This window comes from Cucurbita maxima, unplaced genomic scaffold (assembly GCF_002738345.1).
Source record: "Cucurbita maxima cultivar Rimu unplaced genomic scaffold, Cmax_1.0 Cma_Scf00003, whole genome shotgun sequence".
Classification (NCBI taxonomy): Eukaryota; Viridiplantae; Streptophyta; class Magnoliopsida; order Cucurbitales; family Cucurbitaceae; genus Cucurbita; species Cucurbita maxima.
Window position 1 is genome coordinate 5,514,084 of NW_019272019.1, and position 27,274 is coordinate 5,541,357.

A 27,274-nucleotide genomic window follows, 5' to 3' on the forward strand; every position below is an offset into this window, starting at 1 on the left:
AAAAAAAAAAAAAAAAAAAAAGAAGTAAAATGATATAATATTTATAGCAATAAATTATAAAATTTACAAAAGAAGAAAAAACAAAGGCAATAAAAGATGTTATTTTAAAAAATTATAAAAGTGATGATATATATATATATTAAATAAATATAATTTTGTTATGCCCTTTGATAAAAATTATGTCGAAGAGGCAGAAACACATACCATGAGAATGAGATCGTAAGAACGGCGTTGAACTGCACGAACAGCCTCAATTCCGTTAGTTACAACGTGGATTTTTTGGCCAAACTTCTTCATCATGGATTGAGTAACCATAATATTGGTCTTATTATCCTCAACAAGAAGAATTCTGGGTTCCAATCCCATTGTGACTTCAGAACCACTACTACTGCTACTTCTGCAATGGTTACTTCCATCATCGGATCTCTCCTTCCCCTGTTCTGTTTTTAGAATTTTATTACTTGGCTTTTCCAATCCATTTTCTTGCTTCATTGTTTCTGATCTGTGAACTGAATTCACACCAACATTTTGGGACCGAGCATTAGTGTCTGGTTGGTTTTCGTTATCAAGCTCTGAGTTCATCCGACTCGATGAACATTGTGATTCGCTTGAGGTTACCGCAGCAGCATTGGCATAAGGGACATCTCTAAGAGAAGCAGTTTCTTGTGGTGTGATGTTGTTTGTGGGAATAGGAAAAGAAGCTTCAGAAAATCCATTGAGTTTGGTTGAGGTGTGATACCCAGTTGTATGTAACATTGAGTTTGGGATGATCCTTGTGCCATTAGAAGATGCTAGAGAACTGAAACTGTGGGGTTGGAATTGGAAGAAGCCCTCGGTCATTTCATCATTTGTGGACTCGTCGTCGGAGAGATCATCGGAATCATCGGAAGGACTGCAAGTGGTCGAAACCTTGTATGGCAAAACAAATGTAAATGTAGATCCATGGTTCTCTCGGCTGGAAACGGTGAGATGACCACCCATCAATTCAACCTGCTCCAAAAGCAAGTGCATAATGATGGGTTAAGCAAGCAAGAAAAGGAAAAAGTTGGATTATGTTTGGAATAACCCCCTCAAAATTGAGGCAAATTTTAACATGAAGGAACAGTTTACCAGCTGTTTGCATATTGCCAGTCCAAGTCCAGTCCCTCCATACTTGCGAGCATGATCGACACTAGCTTGCATGTACTTCTTAAAAAGGGTTGGTAATGCATTCTCTGTTTCATTCCAAAAGAAATCATCGAATGAACATTACTGCTCATAATTGTGTAATAAGTATATTAAAAGATCAGAAATATAGGCAAGCATACCTGGTATTCCAATTCCTGTGTCGAAAACATCACACCGTATCCATACCGTTGTTTCTGGTGAACAAGATTCGTTTTCTCTATTTCCATTCTGTGTGGTTTCACTTTTACTAGGGGTTCCTGGTGCATCAAAATGCAAGTGATTTCTGTCACCGTGTTTCTGGCCACGCAAGTCATTCTGAGGGGCTGGAAGACATGTTCCTTCTTGCCAACCATTTACCGGAACTGTTGAGTTATCAGCCGTTGATTTCTTGGGGCTTTCTTCTCCTTTTCCGATGGGTGGATAGGGTAGCACATAAAGGTTAATTCCAACCTTTCCTTGATGAGTGAACTTGATTGCGTTACTGCATCGATTAATTATCTATTTAGAGGACTATCATATGATGATGTGGGAATGGAAGCATTAAATTCCTTCTGCATTAACCCTTTAGCGCTCTTTCTATCAACTATATAAGACATTCTACATGAATATTTTGAATATAGTCTTGTCCGTGATTTATGCTTGTGTTTATCACGGATTTCATGTCACATTGGTCAACCATATTACCTCACTGACGACATGAATGCCTACTTCCTCAGGACAAGTGTGTATATTACTTGTACCCAAAACTAGGCCATTCTAACTTCTAAGATGCCTTTCTTAGCCTCTTATTATCGGAAAAGAAAGATAACATTTGGTAATTTTGTAAAACAGGGCAACCGGCACCAAGTCAACAGATGCCAGGGGAGGGAAGGCATTAGAGAAGGAAAAGGAGTAGACCTATAAGTAAAAATTGATCTTCCCCAGCGTATTACCTAAGAATTGAATTCTCAATTATTAACTTAGAATTTGGTTGGAAGTTCTTTGTGCAACATACTGTAAAGTTTATGCAGTCCATATATGATTTTATTCAAATATTTACAAAATTCAATACCTGATCAAGTTGGTGAGGATTTGCCGAATCCTAAGAACATCTCCGATGACCTGAAACGTTGCACCGTGTAATGGGCAGTTTACACATCTAAAACGAGCAATCAAGTAATGGAAGATAGGGATAGGCAGGGATTGCAAAAAATTATATGGGTTCAACTATCAATGGATGATATGTGAATAAGCTATGAAGCTACATGGCTAAGGTTTCTGAAAAGGGGACTGAATAGGGTGCACACATTTCACATCTTCAGGCATGACCCTTTCTACCTCAAATGTTTGAGGCATAAAACTATCCATATGATGCCACCAGCCTAGGTTGCTCTGGCATATTAAATTAAATGTCATACGTACCTATTACTCGATTTTTAATTGTGATTCAGATGCCTACTTAGCATACAAAATCCAACTAATCAATTTTAAACATTTAATATTCATCTATAACCCTCACCTCTATAGGGACATCATCTGCTATACGTCCCTCCAAAACTAAGAATTTTCGCAATGATGCTGCAGCAGTCTGCAGAACATGCTTCACAACCTCTCTTGGACGGAATTTTGTAGCTTCCAACTTCATTACTCCTAATAAAAGAAGGCAAAACCATCATATACCTGATCAGCTTACATTTGAAGTAAAAAATAAATTGGCTTTCGTTAATATGCCACTAGAAAAAAAAAAATCCTTCAAGTGAGAGGAAATTGTGAGCATAAACAAGTGAAAACAAACACCCAGTTACATCTGTGTAGTCCTATTACTCGTTGTAAGTTGTTATTGAATATCGTGTGGACTAAGAAAAATAAAAAAGGCCTACCAAATACATCATAACATCTCAGAGCACCAAAATTGACACAAATTTACATATAACAGTTGAGTATTTTTTTCGTTACACATTAATAACTCCATGAATGTGGCTGAAATGCTAGAATTAAAACCATGTTCTACGCAAAGAAATTCTGACCTGACTCGACCTTAGAAAGGTCCAAGATATCGTTTATAAGTTGAAGCACCAAGTCTCCTGAAGACAGCATAACATCCAACAGATGTCGCTGCTCCCGATCAAGTTTCGTGGTGGACAGAATCTCAGCCATACTAACCACTCCAGACAGTGGAGACCTAATTTCATGTGACATGGTTGCTAGCATTTGCTTTGCTCGCATTGTCTCCTCTGCAAGAATGAGGAAAGAAAAAAACAATGAAAACTTCAGCAGCTAAATTGAGCAGAAATAGACAACCAGATAGGTTGAAAGAAGAAACTAACCCGTGATGTGAATTGTTTTGTTCAGCTCTGACTCCTTGGCTTTTTGTACTGCAATCTCCTCGCGAAGCTTTGCCATCTTTTCTCGTTTTTTAACCTTTTGTAAAAGAAAAAGAAAACACATCACTGTAGATGACAGAAATAAGATAAGTGATATTTTGATTAGAAGTACATATACACACACACTGTTTACATGAATGACTAACATGTAAAATGGAAAAGGAATTTTACACAAATATACTGAAGCGATCAAGCACCTGATCGGTTATGTCCATTCCCACATAATTTATTCCAATTGTTTCCCCAGCCTTGCTGAAGACAGGTTCAACGTAAATCAAAAAGGTCTTAAGCCCAAATAATTCCGTATCAAACTGAATCTCCCTCTTTGCAGGTAGCCCTTTGTCTAGCACTTCTTTCTTGAAATCTTGAGATTCTTTAACACCAGCACCAGTAAAAATCTCAACGTCTGTTCTTCCTATAATATCCTGGGAAAAAGAATACCCTTTGCATTACATAAGGAGCAAAAATAAATAAATAAATAATAACTAGAGGTCACAGTTTGTCCTGATACATTGAGTTATTCGATCTAATTTTAATGAAGTAATACAACAGCATGTTGGGGAAAACGATACACAATTCCTTTAGACCTGGTATGTGAAAGAAATGGTTACCTCTTCTTGCAAACTTGGAAAATGATTGTAGATAAATCGGTAGCGCATTTCTTTGTCCTGAAATGCAAGTATTCAAAAAATCAGTTCCTTATGGTTGACCTGAACAATAATGATTGCAGCATGCAATTCACACAACCATAGAACAAAAGATGACTTCACTATGTGGAGCAGAACAACGAAGAATCTACAACTTCTAGTAGTTGACGGCATGCACAAATTGCGTTACCTTTGCCATTATTTTACCATTCTTGTATTTCGTGTATGTATTTAAAGAAAATCAGAAAGACCAACAAAAATAATTTTGTTAATTTTATAATTAAGGATCCACAACACACTTAAGAAGTTGAGCTGTCTTGTAGGTTCTATTACTTTCTAAGCCAAGGATATGTTTATTCTAGAGACGAGCAAAATCCCTTAAAACGATTGAAATAACTAATGCAGAAGTCCGAACTAACAAACTCAGGAGAATCAGAAATTCCGACATCATAAAATTAACATTATGAAGTTGAAATAGTACCTGATGACCAAAAACCACAGGTGCATTCTGCAGCACAAAATGCAAAAAATTGTCGGCTCTTTTCAGAATCTGTGACAACTCCTCAACTGGTGAGGACTGCTTTTCAACATTTTTTATGTTTTCCCTGAGCTTCTCTGCAAGCATCTGCTCGCGCTGTAGGCTTGCTTCCAACAGTTTTTCCAGATCTATGGCTCGCTGCTTCCAGTATGTCAATGTATCATACGCTGCATCAATTTCAACTCCCTTACTTTGAATGACGAAATCAGTTTTCCTCCTTGGAATATCTTGCCATATATCACAAGATTCTTCTAAAATAGAAATTGGACGTTTATCACCAGCATATCTTTCTTCCTCAAAAAGATGTTCCTCTAATATTTTCAATTTCTTGAGCTCAACTTCTTTCCTCTGCTTGCTGAGGATGTCAAGTTCTTCTCTAAGGAGACGCACAGCATTCGCTTGCTTATACTCCCACTGTTTTGCGAGGTATTGTAATTGTGAAGATCCTTTCTCAGTATAGTTAGTTAACTCTATAAGTCTCTTGAAATCAACAATTGTCGGTTCCTCTATTATGTTAACTTCTTCCAACATATCTTGATCTGCTCTTGGCCTTTCTACGTTGAACTGCTTTCTAACATCTGGTCCAACGTCCTCAGGCCACATAGAAGGAACAGCTTCGATGTCCATAGCTTCAATAACCTCAGTCTCCATCTCGCAGACCATGGCAATTAATCAGCAATTTCTTCCAACTTGCACAAGAAAGTAGATGACAATTCTACTGCAAATAAATTCCTTGAAGATGTAATACGTCGTGCATCTTAGCTCATCCATGTTCCATCCAGCGCACACAAGACGGTGCTAACAGATAAATAGGAGAAACCCTTCGAGACTGTCGTAGATGGACGTAGTTATAGAGCAGGTCCTAAATATGCAGAAAAGTTCAATGAATTGATTCATTGCACGACTTCCCATCAATAGATCAAAAAACTTAACATCAATCGAAGTATTTATACATATAATAGTTTCAGATTGAAATAAAGAGGATTTCTAATTTTCGAAAAATGAATTATATCAGAAATAGGCGCTAGCGTACGCTTAACTAATTGAATTGTGAAGATTTTTCAGTTTCAAAGCGGAAGATGCACATCTTTGGATTTAGACGATAGCGTATGCTTAATTACTCGAATAGCGAAGACTTTTCAGTTTCAAAGAGGAAGCTGAATATCTACCATCAAGAAATTAAAAAATTAACAAAATGCAAGCCTGAAAAAATTTTATACTCAGCGGAAGCTGATGATGCTCAGAAATGCAATTAGAAAGGAAATCCAAAGATAGTGAAGGTACTCTTCCAAATTCATTACAAAATCTCCAAATGTGAAACGACTAATAAGAGAGGCGAAAAGATGACTCTGAACTCGAATTCCAATTCGCGATGATCAGATTCAAATGAATGAAACCAAAGTACTTCGCAAGAAGCAAGTCAAAACGTAGCTGGAAGCTACATTTACGAACGAAGAGGATTGAACTGCCGAATGCGAGATTAAACGGATCATGCTTCACAATATGAAAAGAAAACACCGGATTACAGTTCAATATGCTAACCTCGTATCCGCAATATCAAACGCCAAGCGGCACCAAACCTCCGAAGTCCGAATCACTGGAAATGAAAACTCAAAAACAGCGAATGGCTTCAACAATAGATCTAAGGAATCTTTGCCGTTGTTTATCAAAAGTTTCTGGTGGAAATAGAAAAATCAGAGCCAGCCACTGCGCGCACAAGAGAGAAGAGAAATGATTGAATGCAGGAGAAGAAAGCATGTGACGGAAAAAAGAAAAACGAAAGAGAGAGAAGACAAGCCTAGGAAGCCATGTGCATTCGGAGGTAAAAAATATTAGAGAATTCTGGCCTTTTCGATCACCTTTTTTTGTCCATCAATTTTATATAAAATCGTCTCTGATTCCTCTTGCGACGACTGAATTCTTTGAAGCTCCTAATGCAAAATCCTGAAGAACAGCAAGAACAAATTACACAGCGTTTTCTCTCACTACGGTGTCAAGTATTTTCTCACTGATTCTCTCTCTCTCTATTCTCCGGAAAGTGAACATGAATCAACAAAAAATCACAAACGAAGGACGAAATGGCAGATTTAAAGGGAAGAGGGAAGAGGGAAGAGGGAAGAGGGAAGAGAGAAGAGAGAGAGGTTTGGAAGTGTACGATCACTTTGAGAGCTGGAAAATAAAAGATTTAAAAACGCTGAACGTTTTTGCTGTTCCCCGCCATTTCAGTGGTAACGTGTTTACGTTACGCGTGTACTCACGCGTCAAACGACGTCGTTTCTGTATCCCCAATCTCTAATTTTGCGTTCAATGAATATTGCGCTGTTTTTTAGCAAACGTCTACGTGGTGCAAACTGGATTCTAATTCAACGTGTTTTCATTTTTAGAATAAATATACAAATTAATACTTTATTTATTCTTCAATTTCATCCTCAATGATTCAATTTCTCAGTTTTAGTTGTATTTAAAGTATTTTTTGGCTCATATTTTCTATTATTTTATTTATATATTTATAACATATTATAACCGAAGTATTCCATCCTTTATCTAAAGATGGTTAAATAAAATACAAAAATATATATATTTATATATATTATCTCGCTTAAGAATTACTTTAAAAGACTCAAAATCTAATCCAATCCATTAACGGATCAAATTCTAACTATTGATTAGTAAAATTGATTTTTCTAAATATAGATAACACCAATTATGTTTATTAAACAATAATTTAACGACACATTATCAATTCTTTTATGCAATATAAGTAGTAGTTGTTACCGACATAAAAAAGTACTTAAAAAAAATTATTTTGGCAAAATTTATATTCTCCACCTTTAACCAACAAAAAAAAAAAATTAAAAAAAAAATAGTGGTACACAAGTTTTAGAACATAAGATAATGTCGAAGACTTCCAAGAATAAATACCAAATTGAAAACTAAAAACTTTAAGACTAAGTGACGATTTAGCATATTTATCTTCAAGGAAAATTGAATTTTAATTTTTTTAAGAGATTTGTGCCTTTTTGTATATTTTAGGTATTTGATATTCCTAATATTTTTTATAATTAATAAATATGTCATAAATAAAATTAAAATTTGTGTCTATTAAAATATTAAATAGGTTAAAAGTCTATTAAACATAAAATTAAATTTGATAATTTAATAAATATAAAATTAAAAGTTTAAAATTTTATTAAATATAAAAATGGAAAGGTTAAGAATTTATTAATTAATAAAATTTCCTATTTTTTTTAATAATAAAGGTAAAGGGGAGCTATATGGGGACTGTGGTTCAATTAACTTGGGCAGCATTGGTTACGTTGCTAGTGTTCGATTGTGGAGTGGGTTTATTTTTTTAACCATGGTTGGAACTTGGAAACCATAAATGGATTTTTTTTTTGTACAGTTATCCTCCAATGAAAAGAGCCCACGTGGATCCAATTGGGCAGAAATTGTCTGAGCGTCCACATGGTAGCAGAAGGCAAAAACATCGCCAGATCGAAGAGAAAGTCTCGCTTGGTCAACGACTCCGTAATTACTAATTAAAGTGCTGTTCCCATTTCCCTTTAATTCATTTTCCTCTATATTGTTCATCTAGATCCCAACGTCGTAGGCAATAAATAATTTGTTGAGGGTAAAAAGGTCTTTTTGTATATAACTGCTTTTTTCCTCTAAAAACATTTTATAACATTAAGCTCGAAGGAAAATATATTTAAAAGTTATTTGAATTACGTATATAATTATAACTATATATTACCTCTAGTTTTCTCAAAATGGTAATTTAACATTTATGTTAGTGGTTAATAAATTATATATATGTTTTAATTGATTGATTTAGGATTATATTAGTGTAAATAATGTGATATTTTTTTTTAAGTTTATAATTATCAATAATAAATGATTTTATTAAATATTAGTCGTCATCAATCTTGAATCTCACCAGATAGCGGTTTGATCTTGTAACATTAACGATTTAAATTATATTCAACCATTTATACTTGATTTAAATAAATTATTATTTTTTAGTTAATTTCTATCGAACACGAGAGTTAACTTCTTATCAAATAATTGGTTGGTGTGAAGTTTACTTAAGTCAATGATTATCGACATGTTTAGATCCCTTCTCAAAAAGTCTATTAACGTTTTTTATTTGTATCGAGTACGGTCAAATCAATTAAATTACGAAAAAAAATTAATTAATAATAATAAATCACCTGATTTTAATATTTTAATATCAGTTACATGTGTAGCTTTGAAAGTGATTCTTAAAAGTATGGAAAATTATGATTCAATGAAAAACGCAAGGCTAGCTATCGTTGTCAAACACTTTAGTCCAATTATTAATAAGATACAATAAACGTTTTCTCAAATGAACATTAATATTATATATATAATATTTGATTAGGTGGACATATACACTCGTCCTTCAATGAAGGCTGATCAAGTATTTTAGACTATGCTTTTTCTTAGTGGATAATAAAACATAATTTTATATTTTAAAATCGATGAGTTGCCAAACATGTTCTAGATTCCCGAATTTGTGGTGGGGAAGGCTTGGGTCTTTTGTTTTATAAACCAAAGCCATTTTATGTATTTTTTTTTATATTATAGTTTTTATTTTCTAGAACTTCACCTAATTTCATGTATTAATTAAGTAGGTCCATTCGATAACTTTATTATTTACAGCTTGCTGTATTATTTTCCGTTTTTAGTCACGTTTCATGTTTTTTTGTTGTTTCTTATTTTCATCAAAATTTAAGTTTTTTATTTTTATTTTTTACAATTTAAACACTTTTAAAAATGTATAATAAATACGTAAAAATAAATATAATATATAAAAAATTAAATATTATGGAATTTTTAGATTTTTTTACCATTCAAAGGGAAAAGGCAAGAAACAAAAAAAAAAAAAAAATGAAAAAATGAAAAACAACTTCAGGATTTGTTTTGCCTACTTTATAATAAAAAAATATATATAATTTATATATTTATTTTTAATAATATGCTTAAATTCATAGAACCTGTTGTAAAATATATCATTAAAGTATAAAGAAACTGTTCATCAACCTTATTTATTTATTTATTATTATTAAGGTTCTAATATATTATTATCCTACTTATAATTTAGTATTTATTAATAAAAAAATTTACTGTCTACTAGCTCTCGTGATTTTTAAATTGCAGGGAAAGGATACATGCATGTCACACGTGAGAGACAATTGATCGGATGAGCATTAAAATAATTTAAACTATAAAATGGCACATTAAATGCCCTATATAAATTACGGAAATTTTAATAATAAAAATACACATCTGAGAATTTCCTTTTTTACCCTTTCAGATGAATTTATTTTGTTTAAAGACGTGGTTGAATTTTTTATTAAGAGAAAATTAAATTATACGTATAACCATTATTTATTTGTTAAAATTATTTGTAGTCTGTTTTTTAATAATAAAATTGAACTCGTAAAAAGAGGTTAATAATCAACCGTCGATCATCTACCAATATTTACACTAAAAGACAAAAAAGGCAATAATAAAATGTCAGGAATAAATTATTAAACTTTCTAATAAAATATTTGTATAATTAAAAATAGGAATAAAATAATGGTAGCTAAAAATATAAATAATTTATGTTAATTCGAGCGATGGATCGTTGAATAATGGAATTAGTTGGAGAGACATGGGTATGACTTACGAGAGAAAATTGCCCAAGTGGTCTAGGTTTTATTTATTTGTTTATATTAAATATTATTTAAATAAATAAAGTTGAAATAAGTGATATAATTGTTATTTCTTTGTACAGCTCACCATCCCATATCTGTATTTTTCTTTCTAACCCACTTAGCAATTCCGCCACGTGATGGTTGCTGACTCAGCCATGAACATTATTTGACTGCCACGTGGTGTCGTGGGTCCGCCAAGTGAAATTCTTTTTAATATTTGTTATTTCTTTAACGATATTAAAAGAATTTAAATTCACAACCATGAATGAACAGAGAAGAGCAATTAAAGCCTAATTACTTTCTCGTAATTCTTATTTTAAAAAATGTGTTTTTTAAAAATAGATTAATTGAAATTAGTGAAAGTTTTAAAGACAGCTATCCCTAATTTGCGGATTTACTTATCAATTGATTAGTAAAAATATATTTAAATAATTATTTTAATTATAATTAACGTGATTCCGTCCCCTCTTCACTGGGTTCCATGAAAGAAAACCCCATCCGCTAGCCAACACGTAGCCAATCAAATCGAGAGGGTAAATATGTAAATTTAAAAAAAAAAACCCAATCCGTGTTATTTAACCGCCAATGAACAATTTGTTACACGTCGTGTCAAGGAAACTCTGACGTGGATTGTGGTTTTACAGGCATACACGAGGGCAAAGGGAAAAGCCACCATTTTTTTAATCCAGAAAAAATCACCACTGTTTTTTAAAAATAATTAATTAATTTATCGTTTTAAAATTTTGTTTATTTATTTATTTTTTACTTTTTGCCGGTGGTCGATCACATCAGGGGCCAATTATAGTTTACTCTTATAATAAGAATATGAGAATATTGCACCATCGTAATTATAACTATGTATGCATAAATAAAGGTTATTTTGTATTTTTATCTCGATTTTATTTTTTTTTTTAAAATACTGATTTTTTTAATGGTACTTGATATCAATTTATTGAAACAATGAATATTACTAAATATGTAATCTTCTTATTCGAATGAATTACCGATAAAAAAAGGAATTAATTTTAATCTTAAATTTTTCAATTTCTTTAAATTAGAATTTGAGATTAAAATGACTATACCAATTTTTAATTTTAATTCAATTTTACTTATATTAATTTTATATATAATAAAAATATTCATAAATTTACGGTTTTGTACATAAAAATATCTTTAAACAATTCATAAATATATAAAAGAAAGTAGTCGAATGTAATTCTTGTTAAAAAACAATTGTTAGACTATATCAGCTCTCATCGTTCTCTTTTTTTGTTTCTCAACCTTTTATTTTTGGTTTCTCCGGCGTCTAATAAACATTAATTTCAATAAAAATATCTAATACAAAAATAAGTTCATTAATACATAAATTAAATAATTTTATCAAAATTTATATTTTCCATTTTTCATCCTGGAAAAAAGGAAATTAACCATATTTTGAACTAAATTACACCAATTTTTACGGTTATGAGCGTAGATTATAACATTTGGAAGAATGGATGAAATAAAAAATTTTACTGTGATGGTTTCTTTCTAATTATTTTGTTAACGATATCGTGGATATTAAAAGAACAAAGTTAGATTGTTACTTGGGATCTGAGCCCGGTGACTAAGCCCAACACCGCACGCACTGGATAGGTCAGGAGCGGGAGGCGATTTATGTTGGAAATGGGTCCCAGCCGGTCCTGGCTTTCAGGACCTTTTTGCCTCGGACAGCTAGCTCGCTGGCTCGGTCACTCTTCCACTTTCCTTTCAATCATGAGTCATCCCCATAACATAAACAAACAGACAATGAACCATATGCCTTTCCTTACTCCAGCTTCATCGTCTAAGAAAGAAACATTATTTTGTGGGGTTTCTCTTTTCTTTCTTGGAAAACCAATTCGTTTGTATTTGTATTTTGAAATTCAATAATCTTACCGTCCATTGAAGAATTCTAACGTTGATTTTTCATATTAAAAGAAGAAAAGATAAATAGTTTAATTCGAACATCACTGTGTATTAGTTCAACTATTGGAGTGTTACAGTTGCAGCATTACTTGTAAAAAGGTAACTACAATTAAAAAATATCAAAATGAATGGTTTGGTATCTATATATATTATTTTTTAAAATTTGTGCATGATCTTGACCCAAATTATTTTATGTTACGGTTCTCGTATATTCTACATTATTTTATATTTAAATTTTGTAGGATATAAACTTGTGTGAATAATTAATTATCAAATGAGTAAACATGCATATAACCTTACTTTTATCCCACCAAAATACTCTTTTATATTTGTTTTTATTTTTTCATAATTAAATTTATAAACACATACTTACTTTTATGTTATGTCCCATACCTCGAAGTCATTTAAAAAATAAAAAATAAAAAACCACGATTTTTTTTTTAAAATTACCTAAAAATAAAATATTTTCTTTTATTCGTTTGATGAAATATGTCATAAAGAGAATAATGTAAAATTGAAATTAAATGAATAAAAAATACAGTGATGAGTCAAGCATAATTCAAATATTATTAATTCAGATGGTCGTATCTATATTTATTATATTAAAAAAATAAAACGAATAGATGAGAAAATCAAAATTAATTATGATTTAAACATACTTTCTCCACCAAACAAATAATAATAACAACCCTACCTTAAGCTAAAAGTAAGTTCAAGCTTTCTTACTTTGGTTTTTTTAGCTTGTACTAAAAAAAAGCAATAAATAAATAAATATAGAGAGGGAGGAATGTTTTTAATGTGTTCATATGAAACGATGCTATAAATATAAATATAAATATAAATATAAATATATAGCTCGGTAAATTTGTAATCTAATTATTAATTTTTATTTTTTTAATATTAGTATTAATTAATTTGATTAAGAAATATTAATTAAAAAGTGAGAATTTCCTATGATTGGATGGGTGTCATTAGCTGTCTGGTAATTATAGTGACACATTCACTTTATGTGCGCAGGAGACGGAGTCGGAGACGGGTCCCCTTACCCCACATATTATTTGCATAAATAGCCCATCCCTACCAACCTGTAAAAATAAATAAATAACACCACTTGCTACCAAAAAAATGCATAAAATAACACATAAAAATTAATTAATTATCTTTTTTTAATTGGTATCTAGATTTAAAAAATGCCAAATATTCAAAATTTTAATTAATAAATCTACTATATATATATATATATAAATGGTATGTCGGGTAAAATCTTAATTTTTTCGATCTATAAATTTCATATTGAATAGATAAAAATCTTAGACACAAAATTGAGAAATTATAGATTTATTTGAACGACCAAACTTTTAAAACTTAACTAAACTATGAGTAAATTGTTCGATTCCACCCGCCTTTAATCTTTATTTTTAGTTTTTTTTAGAGTTAAAAGTTTATAAACCTCCCACATCAAAAAAAAAAAAAAAAAAAAAAAAAAAAAAAAAAAAAAAAAAAAAAAAAAAAAAAAAAAAAAAAAAAAAAAAAAAAAAAAAAAAAAAAAAAAAAAAAAAAAAAAAAAAAAAAAAAAAAAAAAAAAAAAAAAAACTTAAGGAGAAACATATAGATTAAAAATATATTATAACCCAATATTTTATTTTCTTTATTATTATTATTATTGTGTGCGCTTTTTAAACCAAAAAAAGGGTTATAAACTTGAACTTGGCAACTGACTTTATAACCGATGATGGGTGCTCGTATGACACGTGTGCACCATGGTTGGGAAATAAATGTACTTTTTATGGAAAAAAAAGGTGGTGCAAATTGCCAAAAAACAAAATAAAGGAAGGTGCAATTTTGTGGCTGTGACTAGGTGGCATCAATTTTTTGTTTTCTTTAAGGTTTTGGTCCTGTGTTTTTAAATAATTGACGTCATATGCCCCATACTCTTTTTTTTTTAATACCAACTTGTTTATAAATTAGAAACTTGCAATTTATTGTCCAGCGTCTTGAATGGAACGTTAAATCATCCAAAACAAATTATGGACCAAATACCTTGCCTAATCTATGAAACATACAAATATATAACTTCTTTGAAGTATATGTTACGGTAAAATTAGACCTAACGAAGAATAAATGGAGTCAAAAATTTTGAATGAAAAGGCCAAATTCAAGTGGTCTAAAGCAAACTAGGGACTTAGGTTGAATTACTCAAGCCAAATCCCAAGATGCTAGGTCGACCTAGCTTCCCCAAAATCGAAGCTGACCCTAGCTTCCTCGTGGCGAGCTATTCGGGATCGATCCAAATGAGTTTGGTCCTATTAAAAAAATGGAAAGAAATAATAATAGTAATAAAGGATTATTTATTTGTTTGCAAGTTCTCTAGGTTTTTTTTCCAATGCCTGTTTTACAATATGTCAGCTCAGCCACAACTTTCTGGCCTGCTCTTCCGCCACTATAAACTTGAAACTTCGTTGAACCCTATGGGCTTGGGCCGTCTTTCATGATTCGGCCTCATATGTCGGGGTAAATCACAATTAAAAAAAAAAAAAAAAAAACTGTTAATTTAAGTGTTTAAGTCGGATGGTCAGCTTCAATCCATTTTTCTTGAAGACCTAACGTTCTCGCAAGCACACTGCTCAGTATCTGACTCTGATACAATTTGTACACTTAGACACGTTATATATCGCCGTCGCCTCATGGAATTACAACGCATCTATTAGGAAGAGGTTTTCACACCCTTATAAATAATATTTTGTTTATTTCTCCAACTAATGTGGCTCATGATTTTTTTATAGTTCATGAGGATGTACTCGACCTTTAAATTAAATTTTATGTTTAGAGCTTTACTTGGTTCATATTTTTATTCTATTTTGTTTAATATTTTATTACTTGGGTTAATATCTTAATATTATTTATTAAAAATATAATTTATAAGCTAGCAATTATAATATTTTATTCAATTATATCAACTTCCAATTTTGCAGAGATAAAAAGTGGAATAATCATGAAATTTGAAGGATGAAAATATCATTTCAGCCTAAAATATAATAAAGAAAATAAAAAAAGAAAAGAAAAGAAGTCCAGTCAACGCGGATGCTGACTCAGGTATTTTAAATGTTTTATTTATAATAATATTAATTGGGTGGCTGCAACAGTTCGACAAAATTATATTGTTTCTTCAACAGCTATCAACTGCCAGCCGACGCCAAGTCAACTATAATTAAATTTCATCCAATATCAATGCTTAGTTTTCGTACAAACCTGTAATTTTATAAGAAAAAATTACTTTTATTGTGAAATTAATTAATTAATATATTTACTTAGATGAATCTCGTAATGATATTGTTTGTTAATATATTTACTTGATCGTGGTATATATTTTTTTCAAAATTTAATAATTTTTGTATTTTAAAATGTGACATTCTCAAAGGAACTATTTAATATTAAATAATAAATTTACTTTATTTATTTTTATAATTGTGTTAATTGGGTGAACAAGAATTTACAAGTTTTAAAAATTTAATTTTGTAAATAAAAAAAATTGAAATTGAAATTTTATATTTTTGAAGTAGTCGACATTTGATGCAAATTTTTTATTTGAATACACTATTAGACAAGACAAACCTACTAAAAAAAAGAGTTAAATTTCTAATTTTTTAATTAAATTAAATAATATTTATATAAAAAAAAAGGTCAAAATGTCATATTTCTAAAAAGTAATAATTTTTTATAAAAATAATCTCATTTAATCCGTAAGAGAGTGAATCTATAATGTTATCAAAGAACTATGACTGTCACTCTCATACATCAAAGACCAATGTGATTCAAACTGGACAAACTTATGGTTCAATAAATGGCGTGGACTTTTGTGACTGAATGCTAAACGAATTAATGCCAAATTGTCATATTCATTGCTGGTGATAAACTAATAATTAAATTAGTTCGGGAGAAAATTAGTGGCGTGCATAAAAGATTAAAGCAATATTTTGAAAAAAATCAGATGGAAGGTAAAACGTTTCAATTTTTCTTTAAATTTATCCTAATTTAAAAGAAAAAAGAGTTATTATGGATTAAATATTTGATTAAACTAGTTTTAGTCTCTCAATTCTTAGATCCATTTGTATTTGGTTTGAATTTAGGAGTGTAATTGATGAATTAAAAAAAAAAAAAAAGGAGGAGTAATTAATAAATTATATATCAATTTTAATAAAATTTTAAAATGGGTAAATTTTAAAAGTTTTTGTGGGTAAATTTGTAATTTAGGTTTAATACTTTATGACTTATTTGAAAATTAATTATTAGAAACTTTAGGTCCAGTAGGAGTGGGAGGAGGGGATATAAAGACCGGGAAAAAGTTATTCGGGAAACAAAGGTTCATTCGGTTGTTCATTTCAGTTTCAAAATTTGTAAATTAACAACCCTAAAATCCAGTCCGAAGAGAGAGTTCCGAAGAAATTAAGGCTGTCCCCATCGTAAAATTGCAGTTTCGTCGAATTACAGAGAGAGAAAGAGGAGTAGGACAGAAACAGCCGCCTAATTTGCACGAACTCCTCACCGTTTCGGCTTCCCGGGTTCGACGATTCGATCTTTGAAACAACCCTAATAATTTCTTCTTCTTTTCGTATCATTCTTTTAGTTCTTGCTTTGTTTCATTGGAGGTACTTATTTTGAGGTTCAGTTGTGTGTAAATTCATCGATGAAAAGCGATAGGAACCGCGACGAATCTTGGATCAACGGCGGGGCTGCTTAAATGCACGTCTCTGGAGTAACCTTGGATCTTAATTGGTTCCTGCAATTGATATTGACAGTGTTTTTGATCATCGTTGGGTTGCTGTACTTGGTAAAGAATACGGCCTCCAAATACTTTGAGGTCGACGCGAATTTCGAGGCTTCGGGTGGTGGAGGAATGGCGGGAAAAGGCGGAGGCGACGGTGGCGATTGCAACTCAATGTCCGGTGGCGGTTCTACGGGTGATGCTGTATGCGTCGTCTGTGGGAATTTGGGCACGAAGAAGTGCTCGCGGTGCAAGGCCATTCGATACTGGTAAGTGGTAGTCTTTTCAGTTGCTAAATTTACATCAATTGCAATGGCCATTCCTGTCGAGTTAATAATTTACCTTTTGTTATCGGTTATTATTTATTTGTTATAGTAGGCAAGTTAGACAAAAGCAACCCTTTATCGGCAATAATTGTTACTTGTCGAGTTAATAATTGTTACTTGGTGCAAGGCCATGGATGAAGTGTCTTTTGTTTTAATTTGTTGACTAATAATGTGAGATCCCACATCCGTTAGAGTTGGGAACGAAACATTCCTTGTAAGGGTGTGGAACCCTCTTTCTAACACACGCGTTTTAAATCCTTGAGGAGAAGCTCAAAAGGGAAAATCCAAAGAGGACAATATTTGCTAGCGGTGAGCTTGGGCTGTTACAAATGGTATTAGAGCTAGACACCGGGAGGTGTGCCAGCGAGGATGTTGGGCCCCAAAGGAGGTGGATTTTGAGATCCCACATCCGTGGGAGAGGGGTACGAAGCATTCCTTATAAGGGTGTGGAAACCTCTCCCTAACAGACGCTTTTTATAACCGGAAGCCCAAAATGGAAAGTTCAAAGAGGACAATATCTGCTAGCGGTGGGGTTGGGCTACTATAAATAAACCGTTGCATTATCTTCTTGACATTGTTGATTTTTAGTAACCAAAATGATTGTCTTGCTTTTATTACATGAAGTTCAATGCTTTCTTAAATGGGGTTTCTTTTGTCTTACGCTTCAACTGCTTCTGTATTTGTATTTCTCATTTGCTTGTAGACTATATATTTGTTTTGATGTTTTTTTTCTTTCTTAAAATCGTTTATTGTTTAGTTCACCAAAATGTCAAGAAATTCATTGGAAAGCTGGCCACAAGACGAAGTGCAAGGATTTTCAAGCGCGTAGGAATTCCGACAGGGGTTCCAAAGCTTCTAATGTTGGGAGCAAAAGTTTTTCTTCAATTTCGCTGATACCGTCTCATAAGGCCTCTAAGCCTATCAAGCAACCAAAAGATGTATGTTATCTTCCTTTTTATCCCTAGAATTGAGCAATATTGTTATTGATATCATACCTTCTAATAAAGTTCATCTTTATGTTTGGATGACTTAGATTCTTTTTCCCTATGATGAATTTCTGGACCTTTTTTTCTGGGATAAGCGTCAGTTTCATCCTTGTGGACTCTTAAATTGTGGCAATAGGTTAGTATTCACTTATTTCTAACAATTCTACCCTTCATGAATTACTTTCAAAATTCAGTCATTTGGAATTTGATTTTACCTTATCGTCTTGATTCCTATTTCTTGCAGTTGCTATGCAAATGTGGTTCTTCAGTGTCTGTCCTATACAAGACCACTTTTTGCCTTCCTTATGGAAAGAGGGCACAGAAATGAATGTAAATACCGTCGAACTTTTTTCTTCCCCTCCCCCCTACTTGGGCCTTAGTACTCATGTGTCCATAATTTCGCATCCTCTTTTAATCAGGTGTTCGTGATGATTGGTGTTTCTTTTGTGAGTTTCAAACACATGTTGAAAGAGCTAATCGAAGTGCCCAACCCTTTTCACCTAATAATATTATCCTTCGGTTGCCTAATATTGGTGGAAATCTTGGTTATGGAAGGCAGGAAGATGCCCATGAGTTCATGAGGTATTTGTCTTGCTTTTCTTTTTGTAATTTGATATTTCTTGCTGAATGTGTAGAGACAACATTAACTCTTTCTTTCTTTGACTAGTTAATTATTCAATTATCTAATGGCCGATTTCTGTTTTACAGATTTGCTATTGATAGAATGCAACTTGCGTGCCTTGATGAATTTGGTGGAGAGAAAGCTGTTCGTACACCTTCCCGAGAGACGACCATTATACAACACATTTTTGGTGGTCAACTTCAGTCCCAAGTAAAGCATTTAAGCTGGCCTTCCATACTATCTGCCATGTTGTGTTTTGTGCTACTGACTGATGAGGGTTTGGATCTTGATACTTCAGGTGATATGTACAAATTGCGAGATTGTCTCCAACCAGCTTGAAAATATGATGGATTTGACTGTTGAAATTCATGGGGATGCTGCATCATTGGAGGAGTGCCTCGATCAATTCACGAAAGTCGAGTGGCTGCATGGTGATAATATGTACAAATGTGATGGGTACGTAGCCAACTGGATTCTGGGTTCTTTTTTTTTTCTTTCTTTTTAGTAGGTTCACTATGCCTCCAAATTCATTTCGAACCCTTTAGAATTAAAACGACCATCATTTGGAAGGTGGCTCTGTAACCTTGATTGTTCCTTTCTGTTATCCAGAAGGTATTTGATTAGTTGTGTAGGGTCACTTCCTGCTTACCTGATGAAACTATTTCCCCCAATGTGAAATCCGCTTCTTTGATAGTTTTTGTTGACTGATTAGTAATTGCTTTTTCCGGGTTTTCGACGCGATGTTTGCATTTTGAGTTAGATTTTAATCTAATATACTCATCTAGTTTGTGAGTGTGGAGGACACATGGCATATATATTTCGTAGTTTTTTTTTATAATGAACAATATTTTAGGTGACGGAGGAGGACGTAGACTGAATTTTGTCCTCGAATAATTTATTTCGTCATTACTTTTTAAGTCATTCTATACTCTTTTATATGATATGTACATTTTTGTGATTGTAGGTGCAATGACTATGTCAAGGCATCAAAACGTCTTACGATTAAACAGGCTCCTAACATTCTTACAATTGCCTTGAAGAGATTTCAGGTTGGATCCCTTCTTTCATGTCTGCTTTGGTTATTATGCCAATATACCTTTATATTACTGCCCATGATTCGAGTATTTTACGTTAATTGTTGCGTGGTCACCATGGTCACCTGAATGGGAGAACCTTGGGGTAATGGATTAAGTCAATGGACATCATGGGATTTTTAGACCCAAAGAAAGAACTTAATCGATGAACCAAAAAAAAAAAAAAAAAAGAGGCTTCTCAGCTAGTCAATAGCGAAAGAACAGGTTATTCGAACTACTCTCTGGTGTGGAAATAGAGCAACACACATCTCTACTGGTCGTTCATCTTTAGAATAGTTGAAGTTGTGCTTGGGAACACCGTTAATTTTGAACAATGAACAAAGATAGTTTTGTGTTTGTTTTTTTTTCCTTCTCCTAAGTTTCTGTTAGAAAATTTTTGCAGAGTGGAAGGTTTGGGAAGCTCAACAAGAAAGTAACATTTCCAGAGACTTTAGACCTTAGTCCTTACATGAGCGAAGCAGGAGATCGTACGGATGTGTACAGGCTTTATGCTGTAGTCGTTCACATTGATATGCTGAATGCTTCATATTTTGGACACTATATCTGCTACATTAAGGACTTCTCTGGAAATTGGTACAGGATTGATGATCGTAAGGTCGGTCCCTTTCTCTCCTCCCACTCACACAGATTGACACAGACACAACAAATGCTTGTGTGCACTGCAAAAATATCCATATACCTGAATAATTATCTTAACTCGCACGCCTATTATGGTGGTTCATATCCCTTGTTATTACCAGAATTATATTTGATGTAGATGCGCGAATATGAGCTAAATTTACGAGGCGATAATTGAAAATTGTAATTCTCATTATTTACAATTCTCATATTTTTCGATCTTGCTACTGGATAATGTTGGCATTGATTTGTGAGGTCCGTATAGGTAAAGTTTTTTTTTTTTTCTTTTTTTTCTTTTTTGTATGATTGATGTTAAAGCTGAAGCTTATTCTGGGGTAATGCACGAGCTCCGCTAGCAGTTCTTTTGTATCGGTTAACATCTCATTGGAATATATTATTTATTCTCCAAGACTAACGTATTTTCACTTTCTTGGCTGTCACATTCCTTCAGGTTTCTAAAGTTGATTTAGAAGAGGTGCTATCTCAAGGAGCGTACATGATTTTGTTCTCCAGGTATTTTTCCCGCTTCAGGAGTAGATCTTTATTAGTTCTTGTTCGTTGTATTCTTGACGGAGTAGACATGTCTAATGAATCCATTTGCTGATTCTTTGCAGGGTTCGCCCGCGATCTTCAAGTCTTCAAACTATTGAATCTATGAGGAACAATCAGCTACAAAAAGAGAATGGAGAAGCGGATCTTTGCGCAAATGAACGAGTTGGAAGTGCTAAACTAAGTCTTGTGGATCACGTTTGTTCGTCCAACTCCGAGTCGAGTGATGGCTGCATGCATTCTGATAATTTTACTGGGTCCCCTGACATTCAACCACAACCCCTGAGACTGTGTTCTAAAGATGATATGGATGGAGATGTACTTGAATCGTCTACTTCAAGCGGGGTTTCTGCGTGTACTCGCAAAGCAGATTTTGGGGTATCTTCTGAAGCGGTAATGGATGATGTTCGGGATATAGATCTGCTTGATTTTGGAACTAGTTCATCTGTTCCAAGGGATATTCCTTCTTTTGGAAAGGATTCTCTTTTGTTGTTGAACTACGAACCTTCGATAACAAATCCACTGGATACAAGAACAGCAAGTGGAAATGATCATTGTCATTCAGCCATTTCTATGGAGGTTTCTTACGGCGAGGATGTTTTGGTGAACAATCTCAGAACTGCGAAAGACGATTCAGAGGATACAAATATGGTTAGTTGCGATACGAGTTCTCTCCTCTAGCACAAGATGTCAATGTTCTTGTCAATGGACACATACATGGAGATGAAACCGTTCCTCTCGCTACAAATAATCAAAATAATTACTCATTCAACGAGACGTCTGCTGCTGAATCCCACAAGATGAATCCGGGATTGCCCTGTCTGGGCTATTAGTTTGAAGATGCAAGCGGAACAAATCAAGTGGAGTCGATGGGTGATGTTTAGGCCACTCGATCGATCATTCATAGATCAATCAGTCATCCTTAAAACGAGGTTTGAGCTGATATATATTTTTTTCTTCTTCTGAGGTTTCACTATTAGCAGAGATCTCGGCGTCGATTACAAATTGTGAAAGTCCGTAAACATATCAAAGTATTGGTTCTCACTGTGCTTTTATGCAATAGGGATTAGGCTCCTACAGAGAATATCTGGATACCTTGTTTTAGAGTTCATTAGAGATTAGGTTCTTAGTTTCTTCTAACAGAAATTAAAACTCATTTCTAAATGTTGACCTTGTGTGTTCCTGATGCACATTCATTATAAATTCTAATGAGAATGAGCTACACTTTTTTCTCGTAACATTAGTCCGAACTAGTAAAGGAACGTATCTACTTTCTCTCTATTTATTTAATATAACTCGTTTCTGACCTATGTGGTTGAAATTGGATTGGACCTAATATCCACTTTCCCTCATGGAGTGAAATGGGATGTGAAAGACGAGATCTTACGGCTATTAGAGGTATATTAAGGTTCGGTATAAGCTAAAAAATCACACACCTAACATCCGTCAAAGCTAAAAAATCCTCCTGCCCTAATTACTAGATCAATCATGTCTCCAATTAGAGGTATATTAAGGTTTGGTATTTGACTTCGGAGACTACTTGATCTATTGTTTGTATTGGGTACTTTTTCTTTTAGACGGACCAAATTGATTCACACCCGACATTGGACTCGCACCCTAGAGGAAGCTAGCATAAATAGTAGGGTTAAAAACATTCCAAAGAAGACATTTTTGAGCATAGAATACGCTAAGGGAAAGCAAAAAGAGGGGTTGGGCAAAGGCAAAACGGCGGAAGGCGCACAAGGTGGGTTGACAAAGAAGGGGACTGTAAAAGGCATACATAGGCGTGTAGTAGTAGAGCTTGAGAGTAGTAAGCAGTAGGGAGCATCGAGATCTCTGCCTTTGTTTTTGTTTTCATACCAATTTGCCAATGCCATCAAATTTGGCCATTACTCCCAACAAAAAAGCCAAAAGAAACGCAATTTACGGCTTTTTTTTCCCTTTTGCCCCCCTCCCCCCTCTTTTGTTTCTATTCCATTTACTTAACTTCAATTCTAATTCTCTTTAAAATAATAATAATACTAGTTTAGTTATAGAATTTTTAGTTTTTAAAATTTTCAAATTTGTCGGACAAAAAAAATTAAAAATTTACAAGTCTATTTCTTCACAATAGTACAATATTATCCACTTTGACCATAACTCTCGTTAATGATCTCACACCATTAAAAATGTATTCCTTACGAACATATAATCCGCTCCTTAATTAGTCTACGAGTGGGTGATAGAAGTAAGTTTAGAATTAGTTAAAAAATGTGTTAGTGATAGGGGTAGTAGGCTAGCTCTAGCTATTGCTCGTGACCTTAAAGATTCTGGGTGTTTTGACTTTGAAGCCACAAGACAAAAAGAGAGAGAAAAACGGCATTTTGAGAGAGAGATTCCCTCTACGAGGAGAAGTGTGTCGTCAAAGCAAAGCCCCAATAAGTCTTCTATTTTTTATTTTTATTTATTTTTTGGGTGTGAAAATGTCAGCTATCAAACATATCCAATACAAAACCCCCCAACAATTTGTAATATAATCCAATAAAATATATATATAAAAGAAAAAAAACACACCACTTTCTCTTACTTTTAGGCAGAGAGAGATGGCAGAGTCACATGTGGGAAGGCATGGATTTTGTTTCATTCAAATATGTGTATTTTATTTTATTTATTTATTCAAATTTAAACTATGAATTTGTGAGCTAACTTCAGACACTTATTATCGAGCCTTGAGACTGATTTTTTTTTTTTTTTTTTTTAATGATAATTTTACTAAATTAATATTTTTATTTAACTAAATTCTAAAAATAAAAATTATTTTTAGGGGTGGACATGTGGAAAAATCGGACTAATTGGGTGTCTCATTCAAGTGACGAAGGTTCAAGATTGCGATGAGCTGAAGCTACCTCTGTCGACTTGCTAGTCGATGCCACTCGATTTTGAGCCTCCTATTTTAACAAATATTAGAACTATGATTCATACTATCATGCTTTCCAATTCGGAAAAATGCAACCGGATTAATAGAGAACATGTTTTTTCTTCTAACTTTCTCTTGCGTTTGCAGAGTGAAAATCTGGCTTTACCCATTTGATCTCAAATTACCCGCCCTACACTTTGGCTACTAAATGTTCTTTTACAAGTTTGTTGCGCCTCTTCTAAGGCTTGTTACTACCAAAACAAGTAGTCAATTATTAGTTAATAAATGTCAACACGAGCATCGTGGACCATCTTAACATCCATTCTTTCTTTCAAGATATGAAGTTCGAATCTCGGGTGTCCCGAGTAAATAAGCTAATAATTAAAAAAAAAGAAAAAAAGAAAAAAGGAAAAACAAAAACCCACCAAACGAATCCAAAGCGAAGAACACTCGTGAACAAGAGTCAACTCGTGTTTTCTCCTCCTCTTTACTTTCTTTTTTGTATTTATAATTAAGAATCGTATTCTTTTGACATTTTTTCCCCTTTATTTATTTATTTATCCGCTCGTGTATTCTCCTCCTCCGTCTCTCCTCCTCCGCCTCCGCCACCGCTCTGTAACAAAGTGTCAACGCCTATAAAAGTCACTGACCCCGAAGCTTCCCTCTCTTCTTCCTCCATAGCTCCCTTTCTCTTTTTCCCCTTCCTTTTCTTCTTTTCTCTCTTTCCCTTTCCCTTTCCCCATTTATAAGGCATCTTGACACCCCACTTATCCAGTTGCTCTCGACTACTGCCCCATCGTTTCCACCTTCGTCGCCGCTGAATCATCCATCCAGGTGCATTATCTGATTCCTGTTGTTTTTATTTGATTTTTGTGTTCGGTTTTGTTGATTTCCTGTGATTCTCTTTGGATGTGCTTTGTTTTCACGCTGAGTTTGGACTTTTGTTCAATCGTGGGGTTTGAGGGTTCCAGATCATGGCGGAGGTATCTGCATTTTGTTAGTGGAACTTTTGCCTTCGTTTCTGATTTATGGAATCCTTGGCCTTCGTGTTTTGTGTTAATCGATTTCTCTCGAGATTGTCTCGATCTATTTATCAGGGTTTTGCGGTGGTTTTTCAAAAATAAATTGAAATTTCTCTTTATGTTGGTTCGATCCACTGAGCTTTTCTTCTTCTTACGGTATTGATTTGAGATCCTTATTCGTGCTTCATTGTCTGGTTACTATTTCTAGGTTATTGGGATCGATTCAAATTAGCTTGTGATTGAAACTAACAGGCTTATGTTTGTTTGATATTGCAGTGATTTCTCAGATATTTCTGGCAATGGAACTTGGTGATGTTCATGGTGGTTTGGGGGTGACTCGGAAGAGAAAGAGAAACGATGGAGAAAACAACATGTTGAGTAACTTCTCTTTGGATAATCTCAATCAAGACATTCTGGAAAGGGTGCTTTCGAGGCTACCGACATCGGCGTTCTTTCGTCTTTCTTCAGTGTGCAAAAGATGGAAATCAGTTGCAGCTTCTTCAAGTTTCAAGTCTGCCTGCTCGGACATTTCGGCACGCAACCCCTGGTTTTTCATGGTCGATCCACATCTCAACCGCTCGATTGTTTTCGACTCGACTGAGAAAAATTGGAAGAAGCTTAACTACCCACACCTCCTTCAGAACCATCATCTCGATTCGATCCCCGTTGCTGCCTCTGGTGGTTTGATTTGTTTTCGCAATTCGGCGGGAAACTTCATAGTGACCAATCCTTTAACAGGCTCCTGTAGTGAGCTTCCTCCTGTGGATCTTGACCAGAAAAAACAATCTCTTCATGCCATTGTGATGAATGCAGACCCCGGCGGTTGTAAGGGCTCTTACAAGATTGTATTAGTCTATGGCCAGCTTCCAAAGCTTCGGTTCAAAGTCTACCATTCGACCACGGGTTGCTGGGACGACGATGTTACCTTGAGTAGAAAAGTAGACGATTCTATCGACTTCAACTTCAATGATGATACCGGTGTGTACTTCCTGAGTCGAACAGGAAATGTAGTGTCCACAAACATGCAGAGAAGCCCATCCAAGCAATACTCATCCGTGGTTACGAACAAAAGAGGGGAGGACACCGTCTATTTTATTAGCTCCTCCGGGACTATCATGGCTTGTAATCTGAGCAAGAGATGCTTCATTGAGTACCCCAGGCTCATGCCTGTCTTTTCAGAGTACTCAATCGATGTCGTTGCGTGCCAAGGTGAGATGCTAGTTGTTATGTTGTCTGAGTTTCTCGAAACTGCAAGCCTTAGAGTTTGGAGACACGACGAGGAATCTCGAACTTGGCATCAAATTGCAGCATTGCCTCCTGCAATGTCGCACGAGTGGTACGGCAAGAAGATTGATATCAACTGTGTAGGAGCTGGCGACCAGATACTCGTATGCATGAATTCGAACGAGCATTGTACGTATCTTCTATGCAATCTCGTCGAGAATCAGTGGACCGAATTGCAGAAATGCTATATGAACGGTGAAGCTGTGGAGTTTATGTCTGCCTTGTCGTTCGAGCCGAGGATCGAGGCTTGTGTATAAACGAATTGGTTATTGATTTATTTTTATAAACGAATTGTTCTATATAGCTGTTTTGTTCTTTGTGTAAGGCTTTCCTATTTGTTTTTGAATTCTTTGTATTCTTAGCTGACTTAGCTAATGGAATTCAAGAAGATGAGAATAGATGTATGTAGATTCCTTCTTAATAACCTTCTGCCAATTTTACTGTTCAGCCTGTGACTTTCTTTTGATTTTCAGTAGATGAAGGCTGTTTTTACAGAGAAGGTAAATGCTTTACCTTTTGCTGTAAAAATGGACTGTTCAGTTGAGAATTTACCTCAACTCTGCTCTGAATCTGCTTCTGAGTTCCTCAGTTGTTCAAATTTCATCCAATGGGTGAATTGCAGCATAAGGTTGTCCCTTTACTCTGAAAAGTCTGCAGAGTGAATAGGCAAATTTTATTATTTTTATTATTATATATATATATATATATCAGAAATTAATATTACATATAC

General features: G+C 33.8%; 3 protein-coding genes across 3 annotated transcripts in view; 2 read left to right on the plus strand and 1 right to left on the minus strand.

Annotated features, from left to right (window-relative positions):
• LOC111477176 (histidine kinase 5-like) overlaps positions 1 to 6,863 on the minus strand; it is a 10,047-nt gene extending 3,184 nt beyond the window's left edge. The window contains exons 1-12 of the mRNA XM_023121193.1: positions 6,575 to 6,863; positions 6,258 to 6,422; positions 4,659 to 5,577; positions 4,142 to 4,198; positions 3,728 to 3,955; positions 3,474 to 3,567; positions 3,174 to 3,380; positions 2,666 to 2,796; positions 2,219 to 2,268; positions 1,308 to 1,648; positions 1,111 to 1,214; positions 205 to 990 (exon numbers count right to left, since the gene is read on the minus strand). Coding sequence (XP_022976961.1) covers positions 205 to 990; positions 1,111 to 1,214; positions 1,308 to 1,648; positions 2,219 to 2,268; positions 2,666 to 2,796; positions 3,174 to 3,380; positions 3,474 to 3,567; positions 3,728 to 3,955; positions 4,142 to 4,198; positions 4,659 to 5,378 — 2,718 coding nt within the window. The 5' untranslated portion in view covers positions 5,379 to 5,577; positions 6,258 to 6,422; positions 6,575 to 6,863. The remainder of the gene's footprint in view (positions 1 to 204; positions 991 to 1,110; positions 1,215 to 1,307; positions 1,649 to 2,218; positions 2,269 to 2,665; positions 2,797 to 3,173; positions 3,381 to 3,473; positions 3,568 to 3,727; positions 3,956 to 4,141; positions 4,199 to 4,658; positions 5,578 to 6,257; positions 6,423 to 6,574) is intronic.
• Positions 6,864 to 17,123: 10,260 nt separating this feature from the next.
• Positions 17,124 to 22,582, plus strand: LOC111477190 (ubiquitin carboxyl-terminal hydrolase 18-like). The gene is made up of 11 exons (XM_023121221.1): positions 17,124 to 17,416; positions 18,231 to 18,411; positions 18,507 to 18,595; positions 18,704 to 18,789; positions 18,879 to 19,041; positions 19,168 to 19,291; positions 19,380 to 19,537; positions 20,046 to 20,130; positions 20,558 to 20,770; positions 21,245 to 21,306; positions 21,408 to 22,582. Exons 1-11 carry the CDS (start codon positions 17,124 to 17,126, stop codon positions 22,021 to 22,023), a joined length of 2,070 nt encoding a protein of 689 aa, XP_022976989.1. The 3' UTR covers positions 22,024 to 22,582.
• A 2,193-nt stretch (positions 22,583 to 24,775) lies between these two features.
• On the plus strand, positions 24,776 to 26,991 carry LOC111477227 (F-box only protein 13-like). Its single transcript, XM_023121270.1, has 2 exons — positions 24,776 to 25,072; positions 25,537 to 26,991. The coding sequence occupies exon 2, from the start codon at positions 25,560 to 25,562 to the stop codon at positions 26,799 to 26,801; it is 1,242 nt and encodes a 413-aa protein (XP_022977038.1). The 5' UTR covers positions 24,776 to 25,072; positions 25,537 to 25,559; the 3' UTR covers positions 26,802 to 26,991.
• The last annotated feature ends 283 nt before the right edge of the window (positions 26,992 to 27,274 follow it).